Source organism: Poecilia reticulata, chromosome 17 (assembly GCF_904066995.2).
Source record: "Poecilia reticulata chromosome 17, P_reticulata-male-v2, whole genome shotgun sequence".
NCBI lineage: Eukaryota > Metazoa > Chordata > Actinopteri > Cyprinodontiformes > Poeciliidae > Poecilia > Poecilia reticulata.
The window spans coordinates 30,509,845-30,536,576 of NC_088846.1; the positions used below are offsets into that span (position 1 = coordinate 30,509,845).

A 26,732-nucleotide genomic window follows, 5' to 3' on the forward strand; every position below is an offset into this window, starting at 1 on the left:
TTAGAAGTACACAGAACGCTATGGAACTTGTTAAAAACTGTGTGTTGAAGTAAATAAGACAGAAGTTCAAATACATGCTGAGAGTGAAACTCCTTAAAGATGAAGCTATATCCCAGATTTCAAAAGAAAATAAAAACGGTGGGTAACTATGGCAACCAGTGACAGTTTAATAGCCCGCCTACTCTTTCTGCAGTCGGGTGGCGCACGCATCCGTCGTGTTAATAAAAAACTCTGCCAGATAAGCCCACTCTGAATATCAAACACCACTGTGACATCACAATGTGACATCACAATACAACTCCAAAGGCAGAATTCTGACATCACCAGGGTTTATATAAGCTCGTCACATCCGTCTACCTTCATCGCGACCTCTTAGCAGCCGTTGTCGATAGTTTTTTGTGAGAAGTTACTGAGCAGTACATAGTAGGATTTTCAACATTGAAATCTACTGAGTTTCTAGACAAGTCATCTATCTTAGAACCACAAGCAACAGTTAAAATGGAGTCCAACCAGCGTACAATTGAAGAAGTTGCATCCGACAACATCGTCGAGAGAAAAGTACAGCCACCCAAACCACCCAAACGCAAGAAGAAGAAGATGCCATTTGCAGTCTGGTGGGCACTGCATGGATCTGAGGAGGAGCTGAAGATGTCAACTGAAAACATGGGACATCAGGACTCCTCATTGGTGACTGATAATGGATCGAGTGCCAACGCACTGCAAAAGGTGGATCAGAAAGGGGATGGACAACCACCTCAGAGAGAGTCCAACGAGAGCAACCAGGGAAATGCGAACACTGGCCAGGATTCACTGGCCAGTGTAGACGAGTCCATCGCTGGAGTGCAGGAGAAAGTCGACACAGCAGAGAAAGAACAGGCCGTCGCTGAACTAAGAACTTCAGGTGAAAGTATTGAAACAGAAGACGATTCCTCTACAGTTACCGAACAGGAATTGATCTCCGAGACACCAGAGACACCAGAGAAGGAAGAGTTCTCTAAGTCCAGCACTGGCAACGTTATCGATCAGGACTCTTCTCTCCCTGAAGAAGGTGATCAGGAGGATTCCCTTAAGACGGAGATTTGCAAAGAGGAAATTGTTAGTTTTACATCAGAGTCGGTGACTGAAGAGAAATCTGTCACAGAAACACCAAAGAAAGTCGACCAAAAAGCGGAAAAACGGTCAAAGACTAGGCGCAATAAGAAGACACCACTATTGTGGAAAACTTTCCCTGAGACTGATGCCTGCATAGATCTTGCATTTTTTTGTGAAAACAGTGACATCAACGGTTCTCTGTCTGAAAATCTAAGTCACCAGGAAGGTTTGCCCAGAAGCGACAAAAAGTCATTGTGGAAAATGCTCCCAAATTCTGAACCTAGCATAGATGTCAGTTTTTTTGCTCAGACTATTGAGACCCACACTGTGATTCCTGCAACAGAGCCGGTCAGCAAAGAGGAAATTGTTAGTTTTACATCAGAGTCGGTGACCGAAGAGAAATCCGTCACAGAAACACCAAAGAAAGTCGACCAGAAAGAGGAAAAACGGTCAAAGACTAAGCGCAACAAGATGAAAATGATTCCCTTTCACATTTGGTTGGAGAAACAGGCCGCCACTGAACTAAGAACTTCAGGTGAAAGTATTGAAACAGAAGACGATTCCTCTACAGTTACCGAACAGGAATCGATCTCAGAGACACCAGAGACACCAGAGAAGGAAGAGTCCTCTAAGTCCAGCACTGAAAACGTTATCGATCAGGACTCTTCTCTCCCTGAAGAAGGTGATCAGGAGGATTCCCTTAAAACGGAGATTTGCAAAGAGGAACATGTTAGTTTTACATCAGAGTCGGTGACCGAAGAGAAATCTGTCAAGGAAACACCAAAGAAAGTCGACCAGAAAGGTGAAAAACGGTCAAAGACTGGGCGCAATAAGAAGACACCGCTATTGTGGAAAACTTTCCCTGAGACTGATGCCTGCATAGATCTTGCATTTTTTTGTGAAAACAGTGACACCAACGGTTCTCTGTCTGAAAATCTAAGTCACCAGGAAGGTTTGCCCAGAAGCGACAAAAAGTCATTGTGGAAAATGCTCCCAAAGTCTGAACCTAGCATAGATGTCAGTTTTTTTGCTCAGACTATTGAGACCCACACTGTGATTCCTGCAACAGAGCCGGTCAGCAAAGAGGAAATTGTTAGTTTTACATCAGAGTCGGTGACCGAAGAGAAATCCGTCACAGAAACACCAAAGAAAGTCGACCAAAAAGAGGAAAAACGGTCAAAGACTAAGCGCAACAAGACGAAAATGATTCCCTTTCACATTTGGTTGGAGAAACAGGCCGCCACTGAACTAAGAACTTCAGCTGAAAGTATTGGAACACAAGACGATTCCTCTACAGTTACCGAACAGGAATCGATCTCCGAGACTCCAGAGAAGGAAGAGTCCTCTAAGTCCAGCACTGGAAACGTTATTGATCAGGACTCTTCTCTCCCTGAAGAAGGTGATCAGGAGGATTCCCTTAAAACGGAGATTTGCAAAGAAGAAATTGTTAGTTTTATATCAGAACCGGTGACGGGAGAACTGGAGAGCCTCTGTGAGGAAAACATTTCTGGTGACAAAATTGAAAAAGAAATTTCAGTACCGGAAATAGTTGGAGAGCAGACAGAGAGCATCGACAACAAAATTCACACCAATAAAACAGCCATCATTGAAGTAAAGCAGGTGATAGAAGAAGAAACTGTCTCCATAGCACAACAGAATGGAGACCATCACGTTGAGAAAAAACGTTCAAAGAAATCTAATCGTAAGATGAAGAAAAAGGCAGCAACTAGAGAGGCATCTGAACTAGAGAGCCTCTGTAAGGAAAACACTGAAAAAGAAGTTTCAGTGCTGAAAATAGTTGGAGACCAGGCAGAGAGTATCGAAAACGAGATTCTCACAAATGAAACTGATATCGGTCAAGTTCTGCAGGAGATAGATGAAGAAACGGTCTCCATGACACAGCAAAATGGAGAAAAACAGGATGGGACAAAACTTTCAAAGAAATCTAAACGCAGGATCAGAAAGGCAGCAAGGAGAGAAGCATCTGAGCTGAAAGCTGTCAATGATAACATTTCTGGTGACACTGAAAGAGACATTTCAGTACCGGAAATGGTTGGAGACCAAAGAGAGATCATCAAAAACGAGATTCTCACAAGTGAAACAGCCATCGGTGAAATTCTGCAGGTGATAGATGAAGAAACGGTCACCATGGCACAACAGAATGGAGACCATCAGGACGAGAAAAGCTGTTCAGAGGAATCTAATCGTACGATCGAGAGAAAGGCAGCAATGAGAAAGGCATCTGAGCAACGAGAGAGGCATCTATATATATATATATATATGGAAAACATTTCTGGAGCGAACATAGAGAAAGAAGTTTCTACTGTAGAAACAACTGAGGATCAAACAGCCTTGGTTGAAACTGAGATTCCTACAATAGAAACAGAAATCTCTAAAGAACTGCAGGTCGCTGAAGAAAATACTGAACTGGAAACTTCTGTAAACCCGATTGATTCAGATCAACACTTGGTCCCAATCAGTGATCCAACAAATCCTGATCCAGAAGAACGACCTGACATCCCCCAGATTGCTCCTGAACCAGCTGAGACAACAGTTGGGACAGTGTCAGAAGACGTAGCATGTGAAGTTGAGGCAGTTTCCACAGAGGAGGAGTGTGGTCCAATGGAAAAACAGACAACATCGCTTCCACAAACAAATGTAACATTGAACAAAGTCCAAACACCACCTCAGGAATTAGAGCCGCAAGCAGCTGGTGAATCAGCTGAGGAGAAGAATATTTCTGAAGAAGAAGAGAACCCCAAGAAAAAGAAATCGCTGTGGAAGCGAATCAAAAAGGCTCTGACTCCACCTCCTCTACGCCTGTTCAGAAACAGATGCAAAGTCCATCCAGCTTAGACATCAACTGATGTTAAAGTAGATTTAAAAGGGGGCGGGGCCACGTGTGTTGTGGTGATTGGCGGTAATGTGACAAAAAGCTACTGTGATTTTTAATTGGACATTTTAATATTGAAAAGACAGGACTGCACGGTGGGACATGTCTCGCCGTGCAGGTGTGGGTTCACTCCGGGGACTCCGGCTTCCCCCACGTTCAACCACATCAGTAGTCATCTTCATCCATTGTGAGATGTTTCATTCTAATTCAAATCAGAAAACCACATTAGAGGGAGATTTAGAGAAAGAAAATGTAAACAACGTGGAACAAAGAGAGAATTTTAGAGTCTGAACCGATACAAACTGGGAAAGATTTAGAAAACTGTCTTTCTGGGGAATCAATCAATCAATCAATCAATCAATCAATCAATCAATCAATCAATCAATCAATCAATCAAATTTTATTTGTATAGCACATTTCAGCAGCAAGACATTTCAAAGTGTTTTACATCATTAAAAATAAAAACAGTCATGTGGCATTGAATAAACAACCCAGAACAACAAAAAAACATATATTTATGTATACAAATACATATATATAGATATGTATTTATATACAAATATATATGTAAATGTGTATATATATCTGCTTCTCTCTATAAATATATATAAATCTATATATAGATATGTATATCTATATATAGATGTCTATCTCTCTCTCTCTATATATATATATTAATAAATATATATATATATATATATATATATATATATATATATATATATATATATATATATATATATATATTATATATATTAATATATATATATATATAATATATATATATATATATATATATATATATATATATATATATATATATATATATGCTTCTCTATAAATATATATAAATCTATATATAGATATGTATATCTATATATTGATGTCAATCTATAAACGTATACCTCTCTTTCTCTCTCTCTCTCTCTATATATATATATATATATATATATATATATATATATATATATATATATATATATATATATATATATATATATATATATATATATATATATAGAGGGAAGGTCGTCCACACAGAAGGGGTCTCAGTCCCAGAAAGAACAATAGCAGAAATTGAGGACAGTTACAAGTACCTGGGAATACCACAAGCAAATGGCAACCTCGATGAGGTCACAATGAAAGGAGCCACAGCCAGTGGTGGGAAGTAACAAAGTACAAGTACTTCGTTACTGTACTTAAGTACAATTTTCGTGTATCTGTACTTTACTTAAGTAGATTTAATAATGGATAGTTTCTACTTTTACTCCACTACATTTTACAGTAAGTATCTGTACTTTCTACTTCACTACATTTCTACAAAACTCTCGCGTTACTCGTTACATCCAAGTCTCGTTGCTCTTTTTGTCCGTTAAAATGTGAAGTTCAGGGATTTAAGGTGGCGCCGTAAAATCCGAGCAATAACGTGACTTACGTGTCTGTTGTCACCCATCGGCTCCACCTTTACTCGCACACAGAGCTCCAAGACATGCGCAGTGGTTTCCTCTGAGCGTCACTAATATAATAGCTGCATAAATTGATATGGCGACATGTAAAATCAGCAGCGCTTCGCTTTCACAGACGGTGGGACTTCGTCCAACTTTTAGCGTCACTTGGAGGGAAAGCTTAAAGAAAGGTAAGATCTGTGGACGTGATGCTAGCAGAGCTAGCTGTACTGAGACACATGTTGCATCTGCTATGAAAAAAAGTTGTCACTCATGCGCTGAATTATTGTGTGGAGGTGTTGACTGAGGTGTTGCAGATATGGGACAACACTGTGACCAAAGTGCAATATAGTAATATGACATTCATGGACGATCCGATTCTTCTGGACGGATCTTGACCAAGTCCTATAGTACTGAAGCCTCACTGAGAGCCGCTCTTTGTTCTTGTAATGCTCTGCGTACACTGCAGTAGCTATTTTATTTTATATTTAATTGGCGAATAAATAAAACAAGAACGTAGGAACACAGAGCATGCTCATTGCTCTTTGTTTTCGTCTCCTGTCATGGTGGCAGACGTTGCAGCAGGAGGGAGGATGAGAACAGTCACGGTGCTCCTCCTGCTTGGTTACTTCTTGCTTATTGGGCCTTGGACAGTGTTCATAGTTGAGCGTTGTTAATTGCTATGTTTAATGGTGCAGACAATTATTATTTCTGACATTGGCAATATGGGCAACTGCCCAGGGCGTTATTTCTTTAGGGATGGCAGGAGACCTCTGTGTATTGTGGCACAGAGATGAAAGCAAAACAGAATGAAGAAGAGTTTGAATTGTTTCTGGTTAAATTTATTTCAGCTCTAAGTATTTAATATCTAGGTGTTTTATGGGAAAGTGGATCTTTCAGATCAATTTGAGAAGCAGTTTTGATAGGTAAACTTAATGTTATTGTCATGTAGCACGGGGTGCTGGTTTTGATTTGGTCTTGGGTTCAGTGGTCCAGACTACAACTCTGCTACGAGGCTCCTTGGTTCCATGTCCTCCTCTGCCAGTTGGATTTCTTTCAAAATAAATGTGTGGCAAAAAAAGTGAAGTTCATGTTATGTTAGGACAGGAGACAAGATGTTTCCATCCCTGAAATTATGATGCATAGAATCACATATCTAAGTCTAAACTATGTTACAGAGTAAATTCAATAAAAACATGTTTAATCTGTGGCTGTTCATTAAAATGGCACATTATTGATGTATTAAAATTAAATACGTTTGGTACACTTAATATTAGTGATTAGGCAATGCATTCAGCAAGTACTTTTACTTTTAATACTTAAGTATTTTTAAAAGCCAGGACTTTTTTACTTTTACTTAAGTAAAATGTTAATGTGGTACTTTGACTTTTACTTAAGTACATTTTTGTCTGTGTATTTGTACTTTTACTTAAGTACATTTTTTGAGTACTTTCTCCACCACTGCGCACCTGGAGTGAAACCTGAGCATGTTTGGATGAAAACAGATGATTTCCTGTCAGAAGCTGAAGACAAAGCTTTTCCTCCACATCTCAGTTTCTCTGGTTCTAGTTTTTATAGTAACCAGACTAGAGAAGCTCACTTCACACAGACATGTTGTGGGAAATGGACTCATGTTCTTTCTAACTCCTGCTGAGCTTCTCTGTCTTTTCCATCACTGCTAGATTCAAAGCTCTCACCGCTACCTGGAACATTCACTAATTCTCTGGTTTTAATGTAAATGCTCTGTACCTGCTGCCACCTAGTGGTGAGAACGTTACATGACGTTGCGTCCTAATCAATGTGCTGGACGCAGCGCTCCGTCTTCACACCGAGCTGCAGCGCAGCGGCTCTGTTTCCTCCTGTGGAGCCAGATAAACAGCCCGTAAGCTAAAAGCTGCATCATGAGTTTGAAAACATTTCTCCGCCTTTTCTCCTGCTGCTAGCATGTGGTTGAAAATTAGCCGTTCTTCTTTTGATTTACTATTTTGACTTGTAATGATTCACTTCCTTGTTTTAATGTAAATGCTCTGTACCTGCTGCCACCTAGTGGTGAGAACATTACATGATTACGGCGCTGCTACTGCTACAGCAGACACTCGAAGATGGCATTATTTGCAGATAATTCATTTTCAAAAAATCTTTTAAAACCAATTACCGTATTTTTCGGACTATAGAGCGCACCATACTAGCACCTTCAATTAAAACAAAAAATAAAATAAAAACTGGAAGCTGCTCTCGGTTTTCCATCAGGACCCAGCAGAGGGCAGCAGAGGGCCTCGTCCTAATAAATCAGCTGGACGCAGCCCTCCGTCTCCAAAGCGAACCATGGTTTCGTTCACACCGAGCTGAAGTGCAGCGGCTCTGTTCCCTCCTGTAGAGCCAGATCGACAACCCTGAACTTAGAAGCTGCATGATATGAGTTTGAAAACATTTCTCCATCATTTCTCCTGCTGCTAGCATGTGGCTGTTCTAAATGAAAATTAGCCGTTCTTCTTTGATTTCTTATTTTGACTTCTAATGATTCACTTCCTGCTAGAGAGCCCCCTGGTGGTTGAAGAAAAATACACAGCAAAGCCACAGCGGGCTGCAATCCACATGGTTCAAAGCTTAGGATTGCCACCTGACGATCACTCACGGCACACTAGTGTGCCGCGGCCCAGTGGTTGGAAAACACTGGATTAGTCCATAGTTTGACCAGCAGGGGGCGGCAAAGCCCCGGTAAACTGGATGCTCCGACATGCAGGACAAGGAAGAAGATCTACAGGCTGCAGGAGCCGGAAGTGTGAGAGGATGAACTCTAGAGATGACTGGTTTGGTGACATCATGAAGGTCACTGCATCACCCATCATCCATCAGTCATCCATCCATCCATCCATCCATCATTCATCCATCCATCCATCCATCCATCCATCCATCCATCCATCCATCCATCCATCCATCCATCCATCCATCATTCATCCATCCATCCATCCATCAGACAGAATCTCTTCCCCAAAATGAGTCGAATCCGTTTCAGTCTTGACAAAATGACTCATGTACAACAACTGAAGCATAATTTGGTTGTTGAAATGTCCCAAACCAACAAACTGGTCTGGTTGATATGCTGTGAACCTGGAAGTGAACCTGGAAGTGATCATGTTAACAGCAGCTGGAATGAAAGATTTTTAACAAAATAGCATCTATATTACTGATTCTGCCCACAGAGGAATGAGGCCTTTGCTAAAGACAGAGCATGACAGACGTGTCTCAGCTCAGTCAGAGAAATATACCAGCAAGTTTACTGCAAACCTTCAAAATACTTTGTCAGCAAATCCTATTTTTGGTGGAAAGTGACCCGTACACATGCGGGTGTACTTTCTTTGCTACCCGATCTACCTGTGACTTTTCCATCACTGACGTCTCCCAGTACCTGTGGTCCAGCCTGGTCATTTGCCACTGGACAGGTCGGATGTTCCACAGTGGACAGATTGAAGAGCCACAGCGGGCAGAGCAGAGACAAAGGAACAAAGACCTGGTGAAGCAGAACCTTCTGTTTACCAAAGCAAAAATATTCTAGCGACTTTTCACTTTGCTAGAGTAAAGAAAATGTCTAGATGGGATCAAAGTCTCAGCCGATGCCCGACTCCATCACCGCCACCCAGGACGCCCGCCTGCCGAGAGGTTTCTGGTTGCTATGGTGATGACGTTGATGACGTTGAGCTTTAACCGAATTCTCCATCTTGAATGATGATGCAGACAATTTGCTGATAAGCTACAGCTGCATTTTTATTAGCTTTAGTTTCCATAGTGCTCTGCTCTTTTTTTGTAATTTACCTTTTCAGTTCATCAGCTGCTGTCATTTGGTCTTTGATTACCAGTTATGGACGATGCTGTGGTTTACTTTGTGCTAATGCCGTTCTGGTTAGCATAATGCTAATGCTGTTCTGGTTAGCATAATGCTATTGCTGCTCTGTTAGCATAATGCTAATGTTCTGTTAGCTTAACACTAATGTTGTTCTGTTAGCTTAATGCTAATGTTATGGTTAGCTTAATGCTATTGCTGCTCTGTTAGCATAATGCTAATACTGTTCTGTTAGCATGTTAATGTTGTTCTGTTAGCTTAACACTAATGTTGTTATGGTTGGCATAATGCTAATTTTGTTTTGTTAGCTTAATGCTAATGTTGTTCTGTTAGCTTAACGCTAATGTTATGGTTAGCTTGGACCCCGTGACAAAAACAAATAAAATAGTAAAAGCAATATTAGAAAATATAACCTGATATCTTCTGCTTACCGAATCTTAGTAAAATAAATCAACCATGTCCAATTTCATTTTCATATGACCAAGATTCATAACTTGTTTTGTGGGCAAAAATATCCATCATGTCTGAGGCTCAACAGAGAAGATCCAGAAAAAGTTCTGAAAATATTCTGCTGATGTTGCATCTCTATGCAGTGAGTGAGGAGAAGCTCCACCAAAGCACATCCTCCGTCTGCAGAATCTCTAGACTGCTACACGTCAAAAACAGGCTTTGAAATGTCCAGTTGGTCAGTTGAACAGTTTGTCTTGTTCGTCCACAGGAGGAACAGCCTGAAAGAAAGTCGACTCAAAGCAAGTCCTGTAGTAGTTGGTTTTTATTACTGAAATGTTAGGTTTGGGTTTACAGGCAGGCGTGAAGAGATGGAAACAGAAATCCTGCAGGCTGAGCAGCTGCAACATGGCCACCAACACGAAGAACGACAGCAGATCTCACCACAAACAGCCCATATAACTTAAAATACTGATTACAGAGCCGGAGCTGCGCAGGCTGCAGGGGCCACAGGCGAGTCGCTGAAACAGACGGCATGAGGACATTCTGGGGTCTGGTGGTCCAGGATGGGTCTGTGTGAGTTTAAAAACTTTGCTGAAGTACCAACAACTGTCCTTTAAGGCGGAACGGACTCGTCCTGCATGACGATGGGCTGTAAACCTCTGAAAACCCACAAAGAATCAGCACAAACAGTAATGGTGGAAGGCAACAGCTCTCAGCCCTGTATACAAGCAAGCAGAGATAATAATAATTATAACAATTAGAATAATAACATACCACAGATAGAGGATATATTTTCACCTGGAGGTTTCAGTTGATTGTGATCAGACATGATGGGGCTGCTCAGGATAAAATCAGCCAATCACTTATTTACACGCATAATAATAAACTCCTCGCTCTAACGCATAATAAAAAACATTCACTCAAAAATAAAACATTTGTAATAATTATTAGCACCAGTGTATCAGATAAAACTCTCGCTACGCAGAATGTACAAAGTTGCATAGTGTTTGGATGTGGAGACGAAGGCGAGGTGCAGCGTGGGAACGCACCCATGAGCCGAAGCTGCCAAAGTCCAGAAGGGGTCACTCAGGGGTCAGAACGGGATTTTAGACACAAAAACAATCCAACGGGGGATCTGGCACCTTCCAACACTAGAAAAACCTTTTACCCGGTGAAACCAGGAAGCTTCAGATCGTTTGGTACAAATCATCTCTACTCAGGTTTCCACCACAAACAGAACTGCTGATTCACCCCACAGGTCCTCATCTTCCTCCTACTGAGGAAGAGCAGCCCAGGCTTTCTGAAGTCCAGGACTTTCTTCAGACTTTGTCCTGGAACATGCTAGCAGCTAGCTGGAAACCGTCTGTCCAACCTGGGCTGCATCCATGATGCTAATGAATACGCAGAACCAAACAGGCTTCAGAGTCCGAAGTTACGCTGTTCAACCTGAGCCAACAAAAGTTAGCTAAGCTAGCATGCTAAGGCTAACAAAGCTAACTAGCGAGCTGTTTAAAAGCAGAGATGTCTCTTTGTTGTAGATGGGAGGTTAGCATGTTAGTTTTGATTGTGAAAAAAATGATGCTACAAAGTGAAGCTAATCGCCTCCTCCTTCAATAGCACTGAAGGAATGTAAGTTAAATTTAAACTTAGGACTAGAATTGTCAAAAAAAATGTAGAGTTCACCCTAACATGATAACTAGCTGTTTGACAAGCTAACATGAAAAACTAGCTTGCCAGCATTACCCTCTCCAAGCTAATGCAAATGTTCCATTGCTAATTATTGTGACAAATAAAAGTGATATTTAAACATTACTTTTAGAAAATCAGCAGTTGGAATCAGTAAAATGTTACTACACTTAAAAAATGTGCAGAAGCCAAACGAGAAACTCTGTAAGACCTTCACGAAACCTGGAGACCTGCTGCTAAAGATGGCTTTGATTAAAAGGTCTGGCAGGATAAATGAATCCAAAGTGATGCAAACCAGACCATGGGTTTAATTTTAGGTATCGCTGTTTATCTGGAGCCAACCACTGAAATGTTTCACTATAAAAACTAACATTAAGTTTTACTTATTGTGGTCAATAAACAGATTTGAACCACTGAAGCTGCTTGTAAGCTCTTAGTTATGTGGAGCATTTTGTTTCTGTCTGTGGCGGAAAACGGCCACTTCCACTTCCCAAAGAATTCACAGCTTCTGTCAAGGCTAAAATGTGGGAAATTGTAAATGAGGAGGAGTTTGGGTCTGTTTTCATCTGTCTGGGACTTTGGCAGCTTCCTGCACAGCAGTTTATGTGACTTTACAAAACACTGCCACCTGCTGGAGGTGTGAATACTGCAGAAGAGAGGATTTGAAACATTTTCCCTGCTGTCCGTATCGAGAGCGTAGCTTCGGGAGGAGGATCTGAGAATTCCTTCACGTGTTCTGAAATGTTGAAGACAAAAATATGGCGAGGTGCCAGTGGGCTGCAGTCACATTGGGTTTATGGTTCTGGTTGTCTCTCCGAGGTTCGTCCACCTCGCTGCCCAGCGCCCCTGCACCGCGGAGGTCACTGTAACGACACCGCTGTCACCAGCGACTGCCTCTCTCCTGAAATGTTGGCAAAGAAAGAACTGTTTTGGTAAAAGTCGGCACGCACGCCGGGGTGTTAGATGTGAGCGTGGGAGGAAACGGGGCGGATGGACGATGTGGGCGGGGCTAAGGCTGCTCCAGCGACGGCGTGTTGAAGCAGCCTTCGGGTAACGCCGCCTTGATGTCGTTCAGGTTGTTGATGTCGCTGCGGATCTCTCGGATCTGCCGGTCATAGTCGTCGATCATCTCCTTCTGTGTGGTCGCCACGTCATTCAGCTCCCTCAGCTTCTTGTCCAGCTCGCTGCCGGCCATCTTGTCCTTGGCACGCTTCAGAGACTCAGCAATCTGGTTCAGTTTGCTAAGATCCACTTTATCAATGTTTCCTGCAGAAACACGTGACAGTTAGCTTGAGTCACAGCTAATGTCGCCAGCGACAGACGAGTTCTGGACCTACCCAGCTGATCCATTAGATCTGTGATGATCTTCAGGACCGTCTTCACCGTACTCTTGGCCTTGCGAGCGTTGTCCTCAGCCTGTTTGGCGCTATCCGATGCCTGCAGGGCAGATCAATCCCACCGACTATCAGCAATGCTTTTGCTAAAACAGTTTGAAACTTCCTCATAGCCCAGAGGATCAGTTCGTACCATGGAAGCCATCATCATGTCGCTGTCAGCCTCAGCCTTCTTCTTCTTCAGCTCCTCCTCCGCGGCGCTCAGCTGATCCATCATGTCATCAACATCTTTGTCCAGCTTGTTTGTGTCCTGCAGCGCCTTCTCTGCCTCCTCTTTAGTCCTAGCCGAGCCCTGCCAGGACACGATGCGAGGAGACGTGAGCGGATGAAGAGGATCGGACCGCTCATCACCCAGCAGGGGGCGCCTCGTTACCTTCTGAACGTTGCCTGCGATCCTCTCAGCCTCTTCGGCCTTCCTCTTGGCTTCCCCAGCATCACTGGCAGCATTACCAAGCGCCTCCTTCGCCTGCCGGGTCTTCTCGTTGGCGGCCATTATGGTGGCATTGATGACAGGGATCTTCTTCATGGCTTCCTCTGCTGCTGTCTTGTTGTCGTTGACCCTCCTGTCAAAGTCTGGAAATAACCATCAGATTCAAATGATTTAGAAGGAAAACATTTACAATACGTGGAAAACTAAAGAACATTGTCTCCACATTTAGCTTCCTGCATCAACATCCTTTCAGTTTTCTCTTAGACAAGAACTTGTTTTGTTTAGACTCTGCATTGATTGAGGTTTTTTAATGCACAGATTGAGAAAACATAAAGCTAAGAATCCCCAAACTTTTCTTATGAAAAGGTTATCATTTTTTCCAGTAAACAGATTTTTCACAGCAGTGCACCAGTTTGCATGAAGCAGCCTGACAGCCTGAGTCGCTGCTTCATGCGGTTTGGTCTCTCGTCTCCATCTCAGGTGAACACCAGGTTTGGATCCCGGAGCTGCGGCGGGGAACGGGGGCGGTTACCTCGGAGGTCCTCCAGGATGCTCTCTGCTTCTCTGAAAGTTGACTGGCCTTTCTTCGCCGCCTCCTCGGCCAGAGCTTTAGCGGCATCGGCTCGGGCCAACAGCTGATCTGCAGTCTGGAGCAGAAGCAGGTTTAATGTCAAGCGGCTCAGCCAGACGAGACTCGGTCATAACCTGAGCTCACCTGCTGCTCACTCTTCCCTTTGTCCAGCAGCTTCCGGACCTCCTGCTCTTTGGGCTTCAGGTCGTCTCGCAGCTCGTTGTACTCCCGTTCCGTCTTGTCTATCAGGTTGTCCAGATCAGACGCCTCCTTCTTAATCTTCTTGGCGTCATCCTGAGATCAGGTGCATCGTTAATAAGTTGGATTCCTTGAGCAACACGTCTTTTTTACCTTGCTAACATTTACCTCCAGTGTCTTGGTGTCAAACGGCGGCAGGCTGGTCAGGTTGGCAAACAGCTTCAGGGCTTTGTTCCCGGCGTCGTCGGCCTCCGCCTGCACCTTGTTGGCCTGTTGCTCCAGGTCCTTGGCCCGGTCCTTCGCCTCGTTGTACCTGGACGGGAGGAGGAGTCAGAAACTCACGGACTTTGCCTCAAAGTCCAAAACTTCAAACAGACTTTACCAAACATCCATTAAAAGACACAAACTGCAGTAAAAACCACAAAATGAGCACAAATAGAAAACCTTTCACAAGCAAAGACGTTGCATGAAGCAGCTGGAGACAAATCAGAGATTCAAAAGTACTAAACCAGATGAAGAAAAAGCCACAACACTGCCAGCAGGACACGGTCGTGTGGGTCTGTCCCTTTAAAACCGTTTTCATCCAGACAAACTGAAATGTGACCTACATCCTGTTGAGCTTGTCAATCTCGTCAGCCATCTTGCTCTCGCCGTCGATGGTCTTCAGCAGCAGGTTGTACGCTTTGGTTGACGTGTCGTTGGCATCTTTGGCGATCTTTTCGATCTGGTCGGCGTCCATCTTGTGCCTGTAGGGAACAACATTTCAGCACATTTTTGTCAAGATGTCTTCAAAAGATTCTCTGAACTGTCATGGATGAATTCAGTTCATCTTGGGGTTTTGGATGAGTCCTTGGTGAGTCTTTCAGGTTCTCCAGTCAGAGCTACAGGCGGCGCCGTCAGTCTTACTTGTCGGCGAGGCGCCGGGCCTCCTCCGCCAGCAGCGTCATGTTGTTGGGTTCTCCAGAGCCGTCAGTCGGTTTGACGTCCTGTGAATCACATCGGCTCAGTTACCTGCCACTGATCCGTCCATTGCATATCAGGACACTGACTTCACTGACCACTTTGCTGACGGCCTCCTTGGCCTTGGCCAGCTCCTGCCGAGCTCGGTCTATCAGTCTCTCGGCGTCTTGGACTCTGTCCCGCGCGCGGTCAGCCTGAGCGCTGGTGTCGTCCACCGTGTTGCGGATGCTCTGCAGTCGGTTCCACTGGGTGGTCAGGGTGATGTTCAGGGCGCTCAGACGGTCCAGCAGACCTCGGTCTGCATCTGCAAGGACCCAGGCGGTACATTAGCATCTTGATGCTGTTTAATAAAACGTCTTCTGGTCCTCACATCGTCCTGTGTGGCCGTTTGCAGAGCAGCTTTACCTTTGCTATTCTGAGCCTCCTCCAGCAGCTCCATGATGACCTTTTCTGCCTCCTTCAATCTGTCCTCAAAGGCCTCATCACTGACCGTGTCCTGGCCAGAGCCGAGGTTATCTATCAGAGTCTGGAGTTCCTGGAGCTTCTGCCTCTGCTGGTTCACCTGGACACCGTTTTAGAAACCGTTTCAGTTTGAAAAGGTCATGTGAAGGAGCGGCGCTCTGACCGACGACTCCTCACCTTGTCTCGGACCAGACTGTAGCAGGACGGACACTGCTGGCAGCCCGGCACTGACCGGTTGTAGAAGTAATTCTCCTCACACATGTCACATCGAGCTCCAACGAAGCCGGGTCGACACTCGCACCGGCCGTCCTCCTTACACTGACCGGACAGAGAACCTTCAGGGTCGCAGTCACACGCTGAGCAGGAAACAGGAAGACGACAGTTTATTCATATTTCACATCTTTACTGATCTGCAGCTCGAGAATGACTAAAACTGTGATACATATTTAACATCCTTCCTTCAGGAAAACTAGCAGGACTGGTCCTTGGATCTAATCCTGCAGGGTTTATTTATACTGCAAAACTCAACTGTACGGTTAAAGTAAGTCACAGGTGGAAGTAACTTGTTTGGTTTTGTCCTCACGTTTGCATCCAGACGAGCTGAAGCCGAAAAAGTTGACCTCACAGCGGCCACAGTGCTGGCCGGCGACGCCGGGCTGGCACTCGCATTGTCCTGAGTCGATGTCACAGTCGCCACTGGTGGAGCCGATTGGGTTGCAGTTACACCTGTGGACAGGTGCAGATGAGTTTATCCACGATCAAAGACGTGAAATGACTTTATGCAACGGCTGCAGTGAAGGGCTGAAACTCACTCCTGGCAGCCACTGCCGCTCTGCAGGTTGAAGAATCCCAGCTGGCAGGCGCTGCAGTCGCGTCCATCCACGTTAGGCAGACACTGACACTGACCGGTGACCGGAGAGCAGCCGGTCTGCTGATCCACGGTGCCCAGCGGAGAGCAGGAGCAGGCTGATGAGGAAGAGCGTGAAAAAGACGTGAATCCAAGACCAACTGGTCCAAACTGGTTATTAAGAACTGAGGCTGCAGCCGGGTTGGCAGTACAACACGAGAACTCTGCAGCGTTAGTGTGTGTCAGTCAGCAGCGGTGAGTAAAACCCGGTTCTGGTCCCATTTGGGTCGATGAGGCTTACCTGCACACTTCTCAGCAGGGTTGGAGGCGTGCGGGTCTCCGAAGAAGCCCGCCTTGCAGCGGTCGCAGAAGAAGCCGTCGGTGTTGTAGATGCACTTGAGACATTCTCCCGTCTCGCGGTCGCAGTTTCCGACGGCGTTGGGGTCGATGTTACTGCTGCACTGGCAGGACCGGCAGGCTCGGGCCGGCCCGTTCTGACCCAGAGGGTCCCCGAAGAACCCGTCGTCGCAGAGCTCACAGCGCTTCCCTGCACACAGGCGAGGTGTTGCATGTTGATGTCCACTTCTACTGACCTTAATGTTTCAAAAGCTCAGCTTGTCTATTCCAGATAATCGTCTCTCGGAGGGAGGAACCACGGCGCTGCCCGGTCCAGTCCTCTGTGGTACCTGTGGTTCCAGCAGGACAGTTGGTGCAAACCACTTCTCTGGTTTTGGGGACGACAGCGCAGGTGGCTCCGCTGGGGCAGGGGCAGGGCTGGCAGTCGCCCGCCGTGCCCTGGGTGGCGTCGCCATAGAAACCGTCGCGGCAGCGCTCGCAGCTCAACCCGGCAGTGTTGTCCTGGCAGTCACAGGCTCCTGGACAGGAGACAGGAGACGCTTTGACCTGCTGACCCACAGATTACTGACCAACCAGAACCAGAACAAAGTCTGGGCCGAGCATCTAATTGACCAACAACCATCCAGCCTTAAACTGGAGCCACTGGAAACCAGTTAGAGAAGCAAAACAGAACCCAGTTTGGATCCAGTCAGAACCAGTTAGGAACAAACCCACGGTTCTGTCTGAAACCTGAAAACGACCAAAGTCCCTGTGACCATCAAACCGTCCGCTCCAGTCCTCCCAGTCTTACCAGTATCAGGGTTGCAGGCGTCGCTGTGTCCATGGCAGTTGCAGACTTCACAGGAGCTGAAGGGTCCGAGCTCCCGCTGGGCCCGGCGGTATCCCAGGGTGCACTGCTCACAGTGCTGACCCTGGTAACCCGGCGGACAGGTGCACTGCTCCACCCAGCGGGCCGGCGCTCCTGGGCCCCGCCTCGCCGTCACCAGGGAGACGTTGTCCAGGTAACCAGCACCTGCAGACCAGACCAGGGTTTATGGCAGAACGTCTCTGGAGGCGGTGGAGGTGTGGGAGATGCCTACTCCGCTCGCTGTAGGTGCCCCGGATCTTGATGGCCGTCAGGTTGTGGAGAAGTTTCTGGAAGTCTGAGTCACTGATGGTCGGCCTCCAGGGGTAGCCGGGCTGTTCGTGGAGCCTGAACCGGAACCAGAACCAGAACCAGAACCGTTGGGTTTATTCAGGACCAACAGAGAGCAGGAATCTGGTCTGATCCAGACGCCTCATCTCACCTGAACACAAAGGTCTGCATGTTCTCGTTGGGGTAGGCGTTGCCCTGGGCGATGAGCGGGACGGCCAGCCTCATGTCGGCCCCCTCCAGGATCAGATCCTCGGCCGACAGCCGAGCGTCCCGCCGCTCCACTCGGAAGGTCATGCTCAGGTTCTGTCCGTAACTCAGCATCTGATTCCTCAGGAACTTCTCTGTGGAGCAGAAAACAGCAGCAGTGAGTCTCTGGGGGGAACCGGAGGGTCCAGGACGGCTCCGGTTCGGTACCTGGGGCCACCAGGTACAGCGGCTGGTAGTCTTCAGACATCAAGGACACTTCCTGTCCGGTGGGGGACCACTGGACAGGGACGGTGGATCCGTCCCGCGTCTGGCCGCTCCACTCCTCCATACCTGCAAACAGGAACAGGAAGTCAGAAACTAGAGGGTAAGCGTGCCCAGAGCTTGGGCTGCAGGCGGAGTTCACCTCTGTCGAAGGTGGAGCTGATGGTGTGGACGCTGTAGCCTTCGGCGCTGTCGCACACAGACGAGTGCTGGAAGCAGAAACAGGCCGTGCAGCCCTGGGGGTTGTTGGGGTCCAAGTTGAAGTAACCTGGTTTACATCTGGAGGGACAGACGGGTCGGTATGAAGAGCGTCTTAACGAGGAACCGGAACCTGAGTGCGGGCCTCACCTGTCGCAGCTGAAGCCCTCCACGTTGTCTTTACAGCGGCACTGACCCGTGTTGACGTCACACTCCTGGGTGCTGCCTGACGGCGAGCAGGTGCAAGGCCTGGCAGACAAGCACAGGGTTAAATTTACCCACAGAGCTCGTCTTCGGGTGACAAAACGACCCCAAACTCCACGGTGTGGCCAGCAGGTGGCGCTCTGATCTGAGGCAGCTCAGATCCGGTTCCTGCTTTTCAGAAACCAACTTCCGGCTCTGCCATGTTTAAGGCGGTTTGTGTCCAGGTGACGTGAGGCGGCGGCGGCGGCGGCGGCGTACCTGCAGCCGGCCTCGGTCAGGCTGTGGAACCCCGGCTGGCAGCGGTCGCACTTCTCCCCGGTGACTCCGGGTTTGCAGGCGCACACGCCTCTGCTGTTGCACTGAGGAGACTCAGAACCTGCAAACAATCAAACGTCTGCCGTCAGCCCGGTAACCTTTGACCTCCCAAAGAGAGTTGGCGTCAATGAAACACGCAGAGAGGCTGGAATAGAGCAGGACAACCTGATTCCACCTGAGGACACACAACCAGGAACTTTCTCTGAGGAAGGATCCAACAAACTGACCACAGAAAACAAGCAGAGAGCTAAAAATGATGCAAACACCAAGAAAATCCACAGAACGTTTCCCACATACCCATAAAATATCCAAGCAACAAGAAGTAAAATAAGCCAGAAAGGAAAAAAACACCATCTTATAATGAGCCATAAACATTTAAAGCAGAACTCAGACCTGAGATGGACATAAAACATCCAGATAAAGATGATAAATCATCCAGATGAAGATAAAACATCCAGATAAAGATGATAAAACATCCAGATGAAGATGATAAAAGATGAAGATGATAAATCATCCAGATGAAGATAAAACATCCAGATAAAGATGATAAAACATCCAGATAAAGACGGTGAAACATCCAGAAACTGAGTAAAACGACCAGCAGGGGGCAGAAACACAGCTGGCGTCTCGGTTCCAGGTTTTAATTCACTTTATGATCTTCATGTTTCAGGTTTTAGCTGTTTGAGCCGTTTGGTGTGAATTTATAGCGCAGAGTTGATACAACAGTTTCTGTTTCTCAGACTTTGAATCAACACAGAAGTGAACCAGTCAGATGTCAGCCCAGCAGATTCATGCGTCCATAACTCACGTTTCCCTGCCAGGATGAAAGGATGAATTTGCTGATCTGCTGCATCCAGACTCACCGATGGAGTTGCAGTTGCAGGGCAGGCAGCGGTTGCCGCTCTGGTCTCTGTGGTAGTTGTCGAGGCAGCGCTCACAGTTGGGCCCGTCGGTGTTGTCGGCGCAGTTCCTGCAGTGACCTCCGTGACCCGTGGCCCGGTACAGCTCGGCGTCGAAGTAACAGTCTGAGCTCTTCCTGTTGCAGTCGCAGGCTGAAACACGGAAACATTCCCTGAAAACGCTGGTTGAAAAGCGAGACAGAATCAAACTCAGACAGAAACGACAGTCTGTCTGTCTTCGTGTTGCTTCAATGTGGACGAGCTGTTTCCTGTTTCCTGTTTCCTGTTTCCTGGGCAGAAAAAAATCTGATTTAACAGGAATTTTTAATGTGGGTGAAGAAAAGAGAGGAAACCTCAGCAGGCCTCGGTCAGCGTCATAATGCTGGTCAGAACTGGAGCAGAAAGGACAGCAGCTGGTCATTCCTGACTGAGGTGGAGTAAAGACGCAGAGCTTTTACATCCCTGGGCAGGGTGCTGGTTTGTTAAGTCTCCAGTCTCTCATAATGTCTTCACATTGACACCAGCAGAGCTGCTCGCTCCACTGCGTTCTGCAATGAGGTCTGAATTTGGTGTTTCCATCCAAACATCCTCATTCTTCTGTTTTACTTCTATATTTTCTGTATAATTCTGGATTTTAGTCATGAAACTAAACAGCCTGAGTTCATCACTTAATGGTGATGTCTGGATTTGGAAAGTTTCCCTGCCTCTCATGTTTCCTGCCGTGTGGGAGACTGAGCATCGCTTCGTCATGCAGTAAACAGGAACTACAACTCCCACAATCCCCCAGAGGCCTGGCCAGCGCCCAGCGCAGCTGCCGGCCGGTTTCAGCCGGTGACTCACGCAGACACGCGTTGGCGCTGTCGGCCGTCGCCCTCCTCCACGGCCGGTCGTTGTAGAAAGCTCTGCACACGCCGCAGTCCACGCCCTCCGTGTTGTGTTTGCAGTCGCAGACCAGCCGGCCGCCGCTGTCCTTCACACACTCGCTGGCGTGGCCGTTACACTTACACCTGACGACACACACACACACACACACACACACACCTGTTACAGCTGGATGACACACCACTCAGCACTTCCCCTGACAAAGCAACAGCATTTCATCATCAGTCTGAATGCAGCCTGCTGGTGTGAAATCTGTCAGCGAGCTCCAGTCTGTTCCGCTCGCTGATTGAAGGTTCGGCTCCGACAGGACGGCGCTCGTTCAGCCTCCACCTTCACCTGTTGTCTCAGGTGTTTCCTGGCACGGAGCCGTGGAAAGTCTGACAGCACAACGAACAACTGAGAGTCAGAGGGCCGATAAACCTGAGCAGCTCTACGTGTTTCTGTCACCTCAGGAAACGTCGTGTTTCACTGCTGAGACGGTCAGAGGAGCGGTCAGACATTAAGACAACAGTCCGGCATGAAGCTTCTGATCAGAAAGGATCAATAATCACAGGAATGCAAACAGAAATCAGGAGAGGAAGAACTCCATCCATCTTTCATCCATCAGAAGGTTTTCTCAGCTCCTTCCCCTCAGCAGCCATTGTACGGATCTTTACTAAAGTCTTTAATATTCAAATCAGGCCTCAAACATGTTTATGTTCATGTAACCGTCAGGCTGGACCTGCTTCCTGAAACCAGGAGTTTCTAGACGTTACAGCTGATAATCGATTCTTTCACCAGATCGTTTTTATGCCTCGCGCCTGAGAAAACGACTCTTAGAGATTTAACTGCATTTTTTTGATTAAATTTACAAAGTTATTTTTTAAATTAGGTTAAAAATGATGTCATTAAATGAATTTATTTAATTTCTGCTGCTTGAGTCATAAACTAATGACCAGCAATTTCTACCAAATCTAATTTACCAAACAAAACCAACAGTTTGCTGGTATTAAATGATCTTCATCCAGTGAATGTTGAGCTGAACTGGTTTCCAGTAAAGCCTTAATGCTCCGTGTTTGTGTTGAATGCAGGATGTTTCATGGATCTGGTTAAAGTCCAACCAGGTGACCCGGCCCGGCCCGGCCCGGAGGAGCGCCACGCCTCGGCGCACTGCGGGCCGCCGGTCCGTCAGGGCAGCGCTCCGCCCCATCCCCTGTAATCCGGCCCTGCCAGCCAGGAATGTCAGGAATGCTGGATGTGTAATGGAAATCTGCTCTACATTTCAAGCAGATTGTGGCTCAGAGGCTCAGAGTTCACCACTCTGGTGATGGCTGCCCACCCCGCTCCGCTCCGCCGGGGGGAAACCAGGCCCCATGCAGAGCAGCGGCCCACACAGGCCGGATCAGGACCACAGATCCACCTGAGCCCACTCCTCTGGAGCCTCTTTTGTCTGAACCCGGGCCGGCTGATGAATGTTTAACTCGGCCTGCGTGTTTACCTTCCTCCCACGGCGAAGTCAGAGATGGCGTAGTAGTAGGACTTGAGGACCTTGGGGTCGTTGAAAACTTCGTCTCCGAACGTGTTGAGCCTGTTCAGGGTCACTCTGATGTCTGTGGCCGTCACCCAGTCCTAGACGGAGACGACACGGACGGTTACAGCAGGCAGGCTGCAGGAAACCACAGGCGGTTACAGCAGAGAGCTTGTCTGAAAGCTAAAAGTGTGAACGATCCCCCAAACGCCCCTCTCCTGTTCAAGCATGCAGCAAAAATGCAACAGGCTCCGTCTGCAGGCGGCGGCTCAAGATGCTAACAGAGATAAACGTCTGAGGCTGGAAAACGAAGTGAGACCAGTTTTTATCAGAATCACCAGGAAGGAAAACGGCTCCAGACTCTGATCGTCATATTGAGACTAGAAACACAAAAACCTTGAGTTTTATCTGAGTCTGAAGCAGCGAGAGAGTCAGAGAGAGTCAGGGCAACATGTTCGGGTCAGAAAGCCATAAAACTGTTTTACTGCTGCTGCAAAATATCTGATTTAAAGTCTTTAAAGTATTTACAGCCTCAGACTTTATTCAGTTTCACAGAAAACAAACTAATCTCCAAAATCATAACCAGAAAAAATACAAAGACGGATTTTCAGTCATCATGTGTTGAACTAATAACATGTTACATAAAATCATGTTCAGTCATTAAATAACTTGAATTTTTCATCAGTTTTTAAAAACTACACAGAATTTTACGTTGTAATTTTCCCCTTTGGACACAGCAGGCAGTTCGTAGTTCTGGATCCTCTGTAAGGTTCTGGATCCTCTGTAAGGTTCTGGATCCTCTGTAAGGTTCTGGACCCTCTTTAAGGTTCTGGACCCTCTGTAAGGTTCTGGTTCCTCTTTAAGGTTCTGGACCCTCTTTAAGGTTCTGGACCCTCTGTAAGGTTCTGGATCCTCTGTAAGGTTCTGGATCCTCTGTAAGGTTCTGGATCCTCTGTAAGGTTCTGGTTCCTCTTTAAGGTTCTGGACCCTCTGTAAGGTTCTGGATCATCTGTAAGGTTCTGGATCCTCTGTAAGGTTCTGGATCCTCTGTAAGGTTCTGGATCCTCTGTAAGGTTCTGGATCCTCTTTAAGGTTCTGGTTCCTCTGTAAGGTTCTGACAGGAAGTTCTGCAGTTCTGGGAACTTGTGATGGAACCAAAATCAATAAAGTTTTATTTTTTGCTCTGAGATTTAAACACAGGAGGAAGGAATTCACAGCTGCCGGGTTTCTGGCCGGAGACACGTGGGAAAGCGGGTCGGTACCGGCAGGAGGCGGATCGGACCCAGAGGTTCAGAGTGAGAGCTCACAGCATGTCTGGACCTGGACCTGGACCTGGACCAGGACCAGGTCCTGGACCTCGTCCTGGTCCTGGTCCTGGTCCAGGTCCAGGTCCAGGTCCTGGTCCTGGTCCTGGTTCTGGACCTGGACCTGGACCAGGACCTGGACCAGGATCAGAACCAGGACCAGGATCAGGACCAGGACCAGGACCAGGACCAGAACCAGGACCAGAACCAGAACCAGAACCAGAACCAGGTCCAGGTCCTGGTCCAGACTGAGTCTCTGTTTCCAGGGACGATCAGGACGTTTCTGCTGTTTTCTGTCTAAATCTCCGTTTTATCTGCAGCGACTGGAAGCATCTGGTCGGTTTTACAGGATCATCTGATCCGTCATCGTTTTCCCAGCTGGGAGGATTCCGGACTCCCAGATTCCGGACTCCCTCTTCCTGCCTGGACACCGTCCAGCTGCAGCCGGAGGATCAGAACCAGCAACCTCACACAGCAGCGGTCAGGATTTTAACATAAACCAGAAACATGATTCATAAATGTTATCATGCTAACTTGGAAAGTTATTTATGAATGAATGAATATGATTTTACTGAACGGATGAAAAGCTGGAACATGAAACATCTTTTCTGGTTCAGCCTCGAATTACTGGCTTTTCTTTGAAGCAGAAACTTTAGACCAGGGCGGCAGAGTCTGGGTGAGGCCGGGCGCATTAAGGATTCCACAAAAACATTTAAATATCCACCAACGTCAACATTTAATTATTTATCCAATACATGAACTGCAGGCTTTGGCTTAGACATGATGAGGGAGTGACCACATCCAGGCTTTGTTCACACTGCAGCCTGAAGTGACGCGATTCTGTTCGTCTGTCAAATCGGATGTTTTTCACCGGGCCGTTCACACAGCGACAGATAAACGACCTGAACGTCCCGCATGCGCAGTACAGGGCGCATGCGGGACGTTCAGGTCGGATGAAGGCGGCCTGGTCGTTATGGTCGCATTTGAATCGGATAGTATCGGTTATGGGTCACATTTGAAAAGAATCCGACCTGAGCTGTTCACACTGCCATGAAAAGATCGGATACAGGTCGCATTACGTCAAAACATGGGTCACTTTATTCTGCAGTGTGAACGCACCTTAAGTTTATTCCACTTGTTCTACGTTTTATATAAGTCTTTAGCCAGCTAGCAACGTTTCTACGTGTGACGTTATCACCGCTTCTACTTGTCCCAGCAGCGCGGCGGATGACGAGCAGCCCGGTACCAGGCGGATGATGGACCAGTCCGGCACCAGGCGGATGACGAGCAGTCCGGTACCAGTCGCCTTTCTCTGTGTTTGATCGTGGCATTAATGGTAGAAAGTACCAGTATGGCGACTGCAGGGAAGGGAAACTGGTACCGGACTGGTCCATCATCCGCCTGGTACCGGACTGGTCCATCATCCGCCTGGTACCGGACTGGTCCATCATCCGTCTGGTACCGGACTGGTCCATCATCCGCCGCTCTATTGTAACAAGCGTAGTGTGCATGAAGTCGGTGAAGCTTAGCCTAGCACCGAATGTCAGCCATGACGGGGGGCGGGACTTCCTTCAGAGGTCCGCTCACCCAGTGGGCCGCGCTAATGCTATGCTGTCATATCACTGTGGGGCCACCAGACATCGTCCTGCGGGCCACAATTGGCCCGCGGGCCACGAGAATGAGACCTGCTTTAGACGTTTCATCAGAAACTTCAGCGACTCCTGTTGTTATTTACTGATAGACTTTAGATTAAAACTTTCATTAATCCCACTTTTCTGAACTAAAATGTTTTTTTTTTACCGATATAATAATCTGATTTTAACAGTCAGAAATCAAGGATTGGTCACATCAGTGTGTGAATTAATCTACAGTTTCCCTCAGATTACAGAGTTTCTGGAATAAATATTTTCTTTAACTTATTGATATATTTATTTATTCAGCAACTAACTGATCAAAACTGCAGTAAATGTATTTCACGTTTCCTGCAGGCTAACTTTACAGTTAGCAAATGGATGCTAACATCACTGTTAGCATGCTAACAGTGACATTAGCTTCCCAACGGGGATGCTGTCAGATTATTCTGGTGAATTCAACATTATCCTAACATCACAAATCATTGTAATAATCAGTTTGGAGTTTTACAGTATGTCTTCAGTCAAACCGGTTAAATCAGGTTGGATTGAAAGTTTTTTATTCTTATTAATTTTAGATTGAAGTTTTAATTCCCTTGTATCCTGAAAACATGTATCTGTGCCAGTTTGGCCCAGACACAGAGACACCGAGGGAACATTTAAAGCACAGCTGCCACTTCTAAAGATGTCCAGCATGAATAAAACTGATGGAACAATAAAGATGCCAAAAATGTCCAACTGCTTCACGCAGAACATTTTAGATCGATTCTCAACCCTCTGCTATAAAAGCCGGTAACTGGCAGGCTGTGACCTTTCAGACGACCTCTGTGTGATCTGCTAATGTTTATTAAAATTAGAAACCCGTTTATAGTTTTCACGTCAGCTGTTTTCAGCTCCGCTGTGGAAACCTTCAGTAGGAAACGTCTCGGTGAGTTTATGTCTGAGAATCTTCGTTCTGGACGCATCGCTGCAGCGTGAAGGAACAAATGTGAAACTGTAAACTTAAGACCCAGTGAATCTAAACCTGAGCCCAGCTGGACCCGGTTCCAAAACGGAGAAATGTTGTTCTTATGAAGCCGAGCTCTGATCAGGTCCTGATCTCCTGTCAGGCCTTGGGAGCTGAACCGGTGACGGTGGCTCTGCGGCCGCTGGCGCGTTAAAGAGCCGGGAATCCCGCCGGGTCAGCTGGTGGTTATTTCCCAATCCGGACCTGGAGATGACAGACGGCAGGAATGTCACAGAGCCGCCATCGGCCGGCTGACGCCTCCAGAAAGAGTCCCGGCTTTGGTATAAATAGCTTCGTGCCAACGGGTCAAATAAGGAAGTTTGCAGCTGAGCAGCAGAGCTAAATCTGTTCTTTTACAGGGAGACGAGCTTCAGGACGGAAAAACAGAGCCAGAACAGGACGGATCCGACCCATGTAGGTCAGGACCAGACCCGGTCCAAGTTCCTCCACCGGGGTGGAACCACAGAACCTGAAACTGGGAGGAAGTCTGGAAGTTGATCTAAACATCAGTTTGATCGTTTCAAACGTTTCTTCATAAAAACGTTTCCATCATTTCC

General features: G+C 46.7%; 1 protein-coding gene across 1 annotated transcript in view; it reads right to left on the bottom strand.

Moving 5' to 3' along the window:
* Positions 1-10,025: 10,025 nt before the first annotated feature.
* lamc1 (laminin, gamma 1) overlaps positions 10,026-26,732 on the bottom strand; it is a 49,729-nt gene continuing 33,022 nt past the window's right edge. Inside the window, exons 4-29 of the mRNA XM_017309949.2 lie at positions 22,205-22,335; positions 20,686-20,852; positions 19,810-19,998; positions 18,890-19,007; positions 18,578-18,676; positions 18,372-18,508; positions 18,176-18,298; positions 17,913-18,102; positions 17,706-17,818; positions 17,417-17,638; positions 16,956-17,144; positions 16,571-16,816; positions 16,235-16,388; positions 16,006-16,148; positions 15,600-15,778; positions 15,366-15,522; positions 15,059-15,264; positions 14,907-14,986; positions 14,609-14,746; positions 14,169-14,313; positions 13,947-14,096; positions 13,764-13,878; positions 13,175-13,374; positions 12,935-13,093; positions 12,745-12,844; positions 10,026-12,673 (exon numbers count right to left, since the gene is read on the bottom strand). Of these exons, the coding sequence (XP_017165438.2) occupies positions 12,417-12,673; positions 12,745-12,844; positions 12,935-13,093; positions 13,175-13,374; positions 13,764-13,878; positions 13,947-14,096; positions 14,169-14,313; positions 14,609-14,746; positions 14,907-14,986; positions 15,059-15,264; positions 15,366-15,522; positions 15,600-15,778; positions 16,006-16,148; positions 16,235-16,388; positions 16,571-16,816; positions 16,956-17,144; positions 17,417-17,638; positions 17,706-17,818; positions 17,913-18,102; positions 18,176-18,298; positions 18,372-18,508; positions 18,578-18,676; positions 18,890-19,007; positions 19,810-19,998; positions 20,686-20,852; positions 22,205-22,335 (4,107 nt within the window). The 3' untranslated portion in view covers positions 10,026-12,416. The remainder of the gene's footprint in view (positions 12,674-12,744; positions 12,845-12,934; positions 13,094-13,174; positions 13,375-13,763; positions 13,879-13,946; positions 14,097-14,168; positions 14,314-14,608; positions 14,747-14,906; positions 14,987-15,058; positions 15,265-15,365; positions 15,523-15,599; positions 15,779-16,005; positions 16,149-16,234; positions 16,389-16,570; positions 16,817-16,955; positions 17,145-17,416; positions 17,639-17,705; positions 17,819-17,912; positions 18,103-18,175; positions 18,299-18,371; positions 18,509-18,577; positions 18,677-18,889; positions 19,008-19,809; positions 19,999-20,685; positions 20,853-22,204; positions 22,336-26,732) is intronic.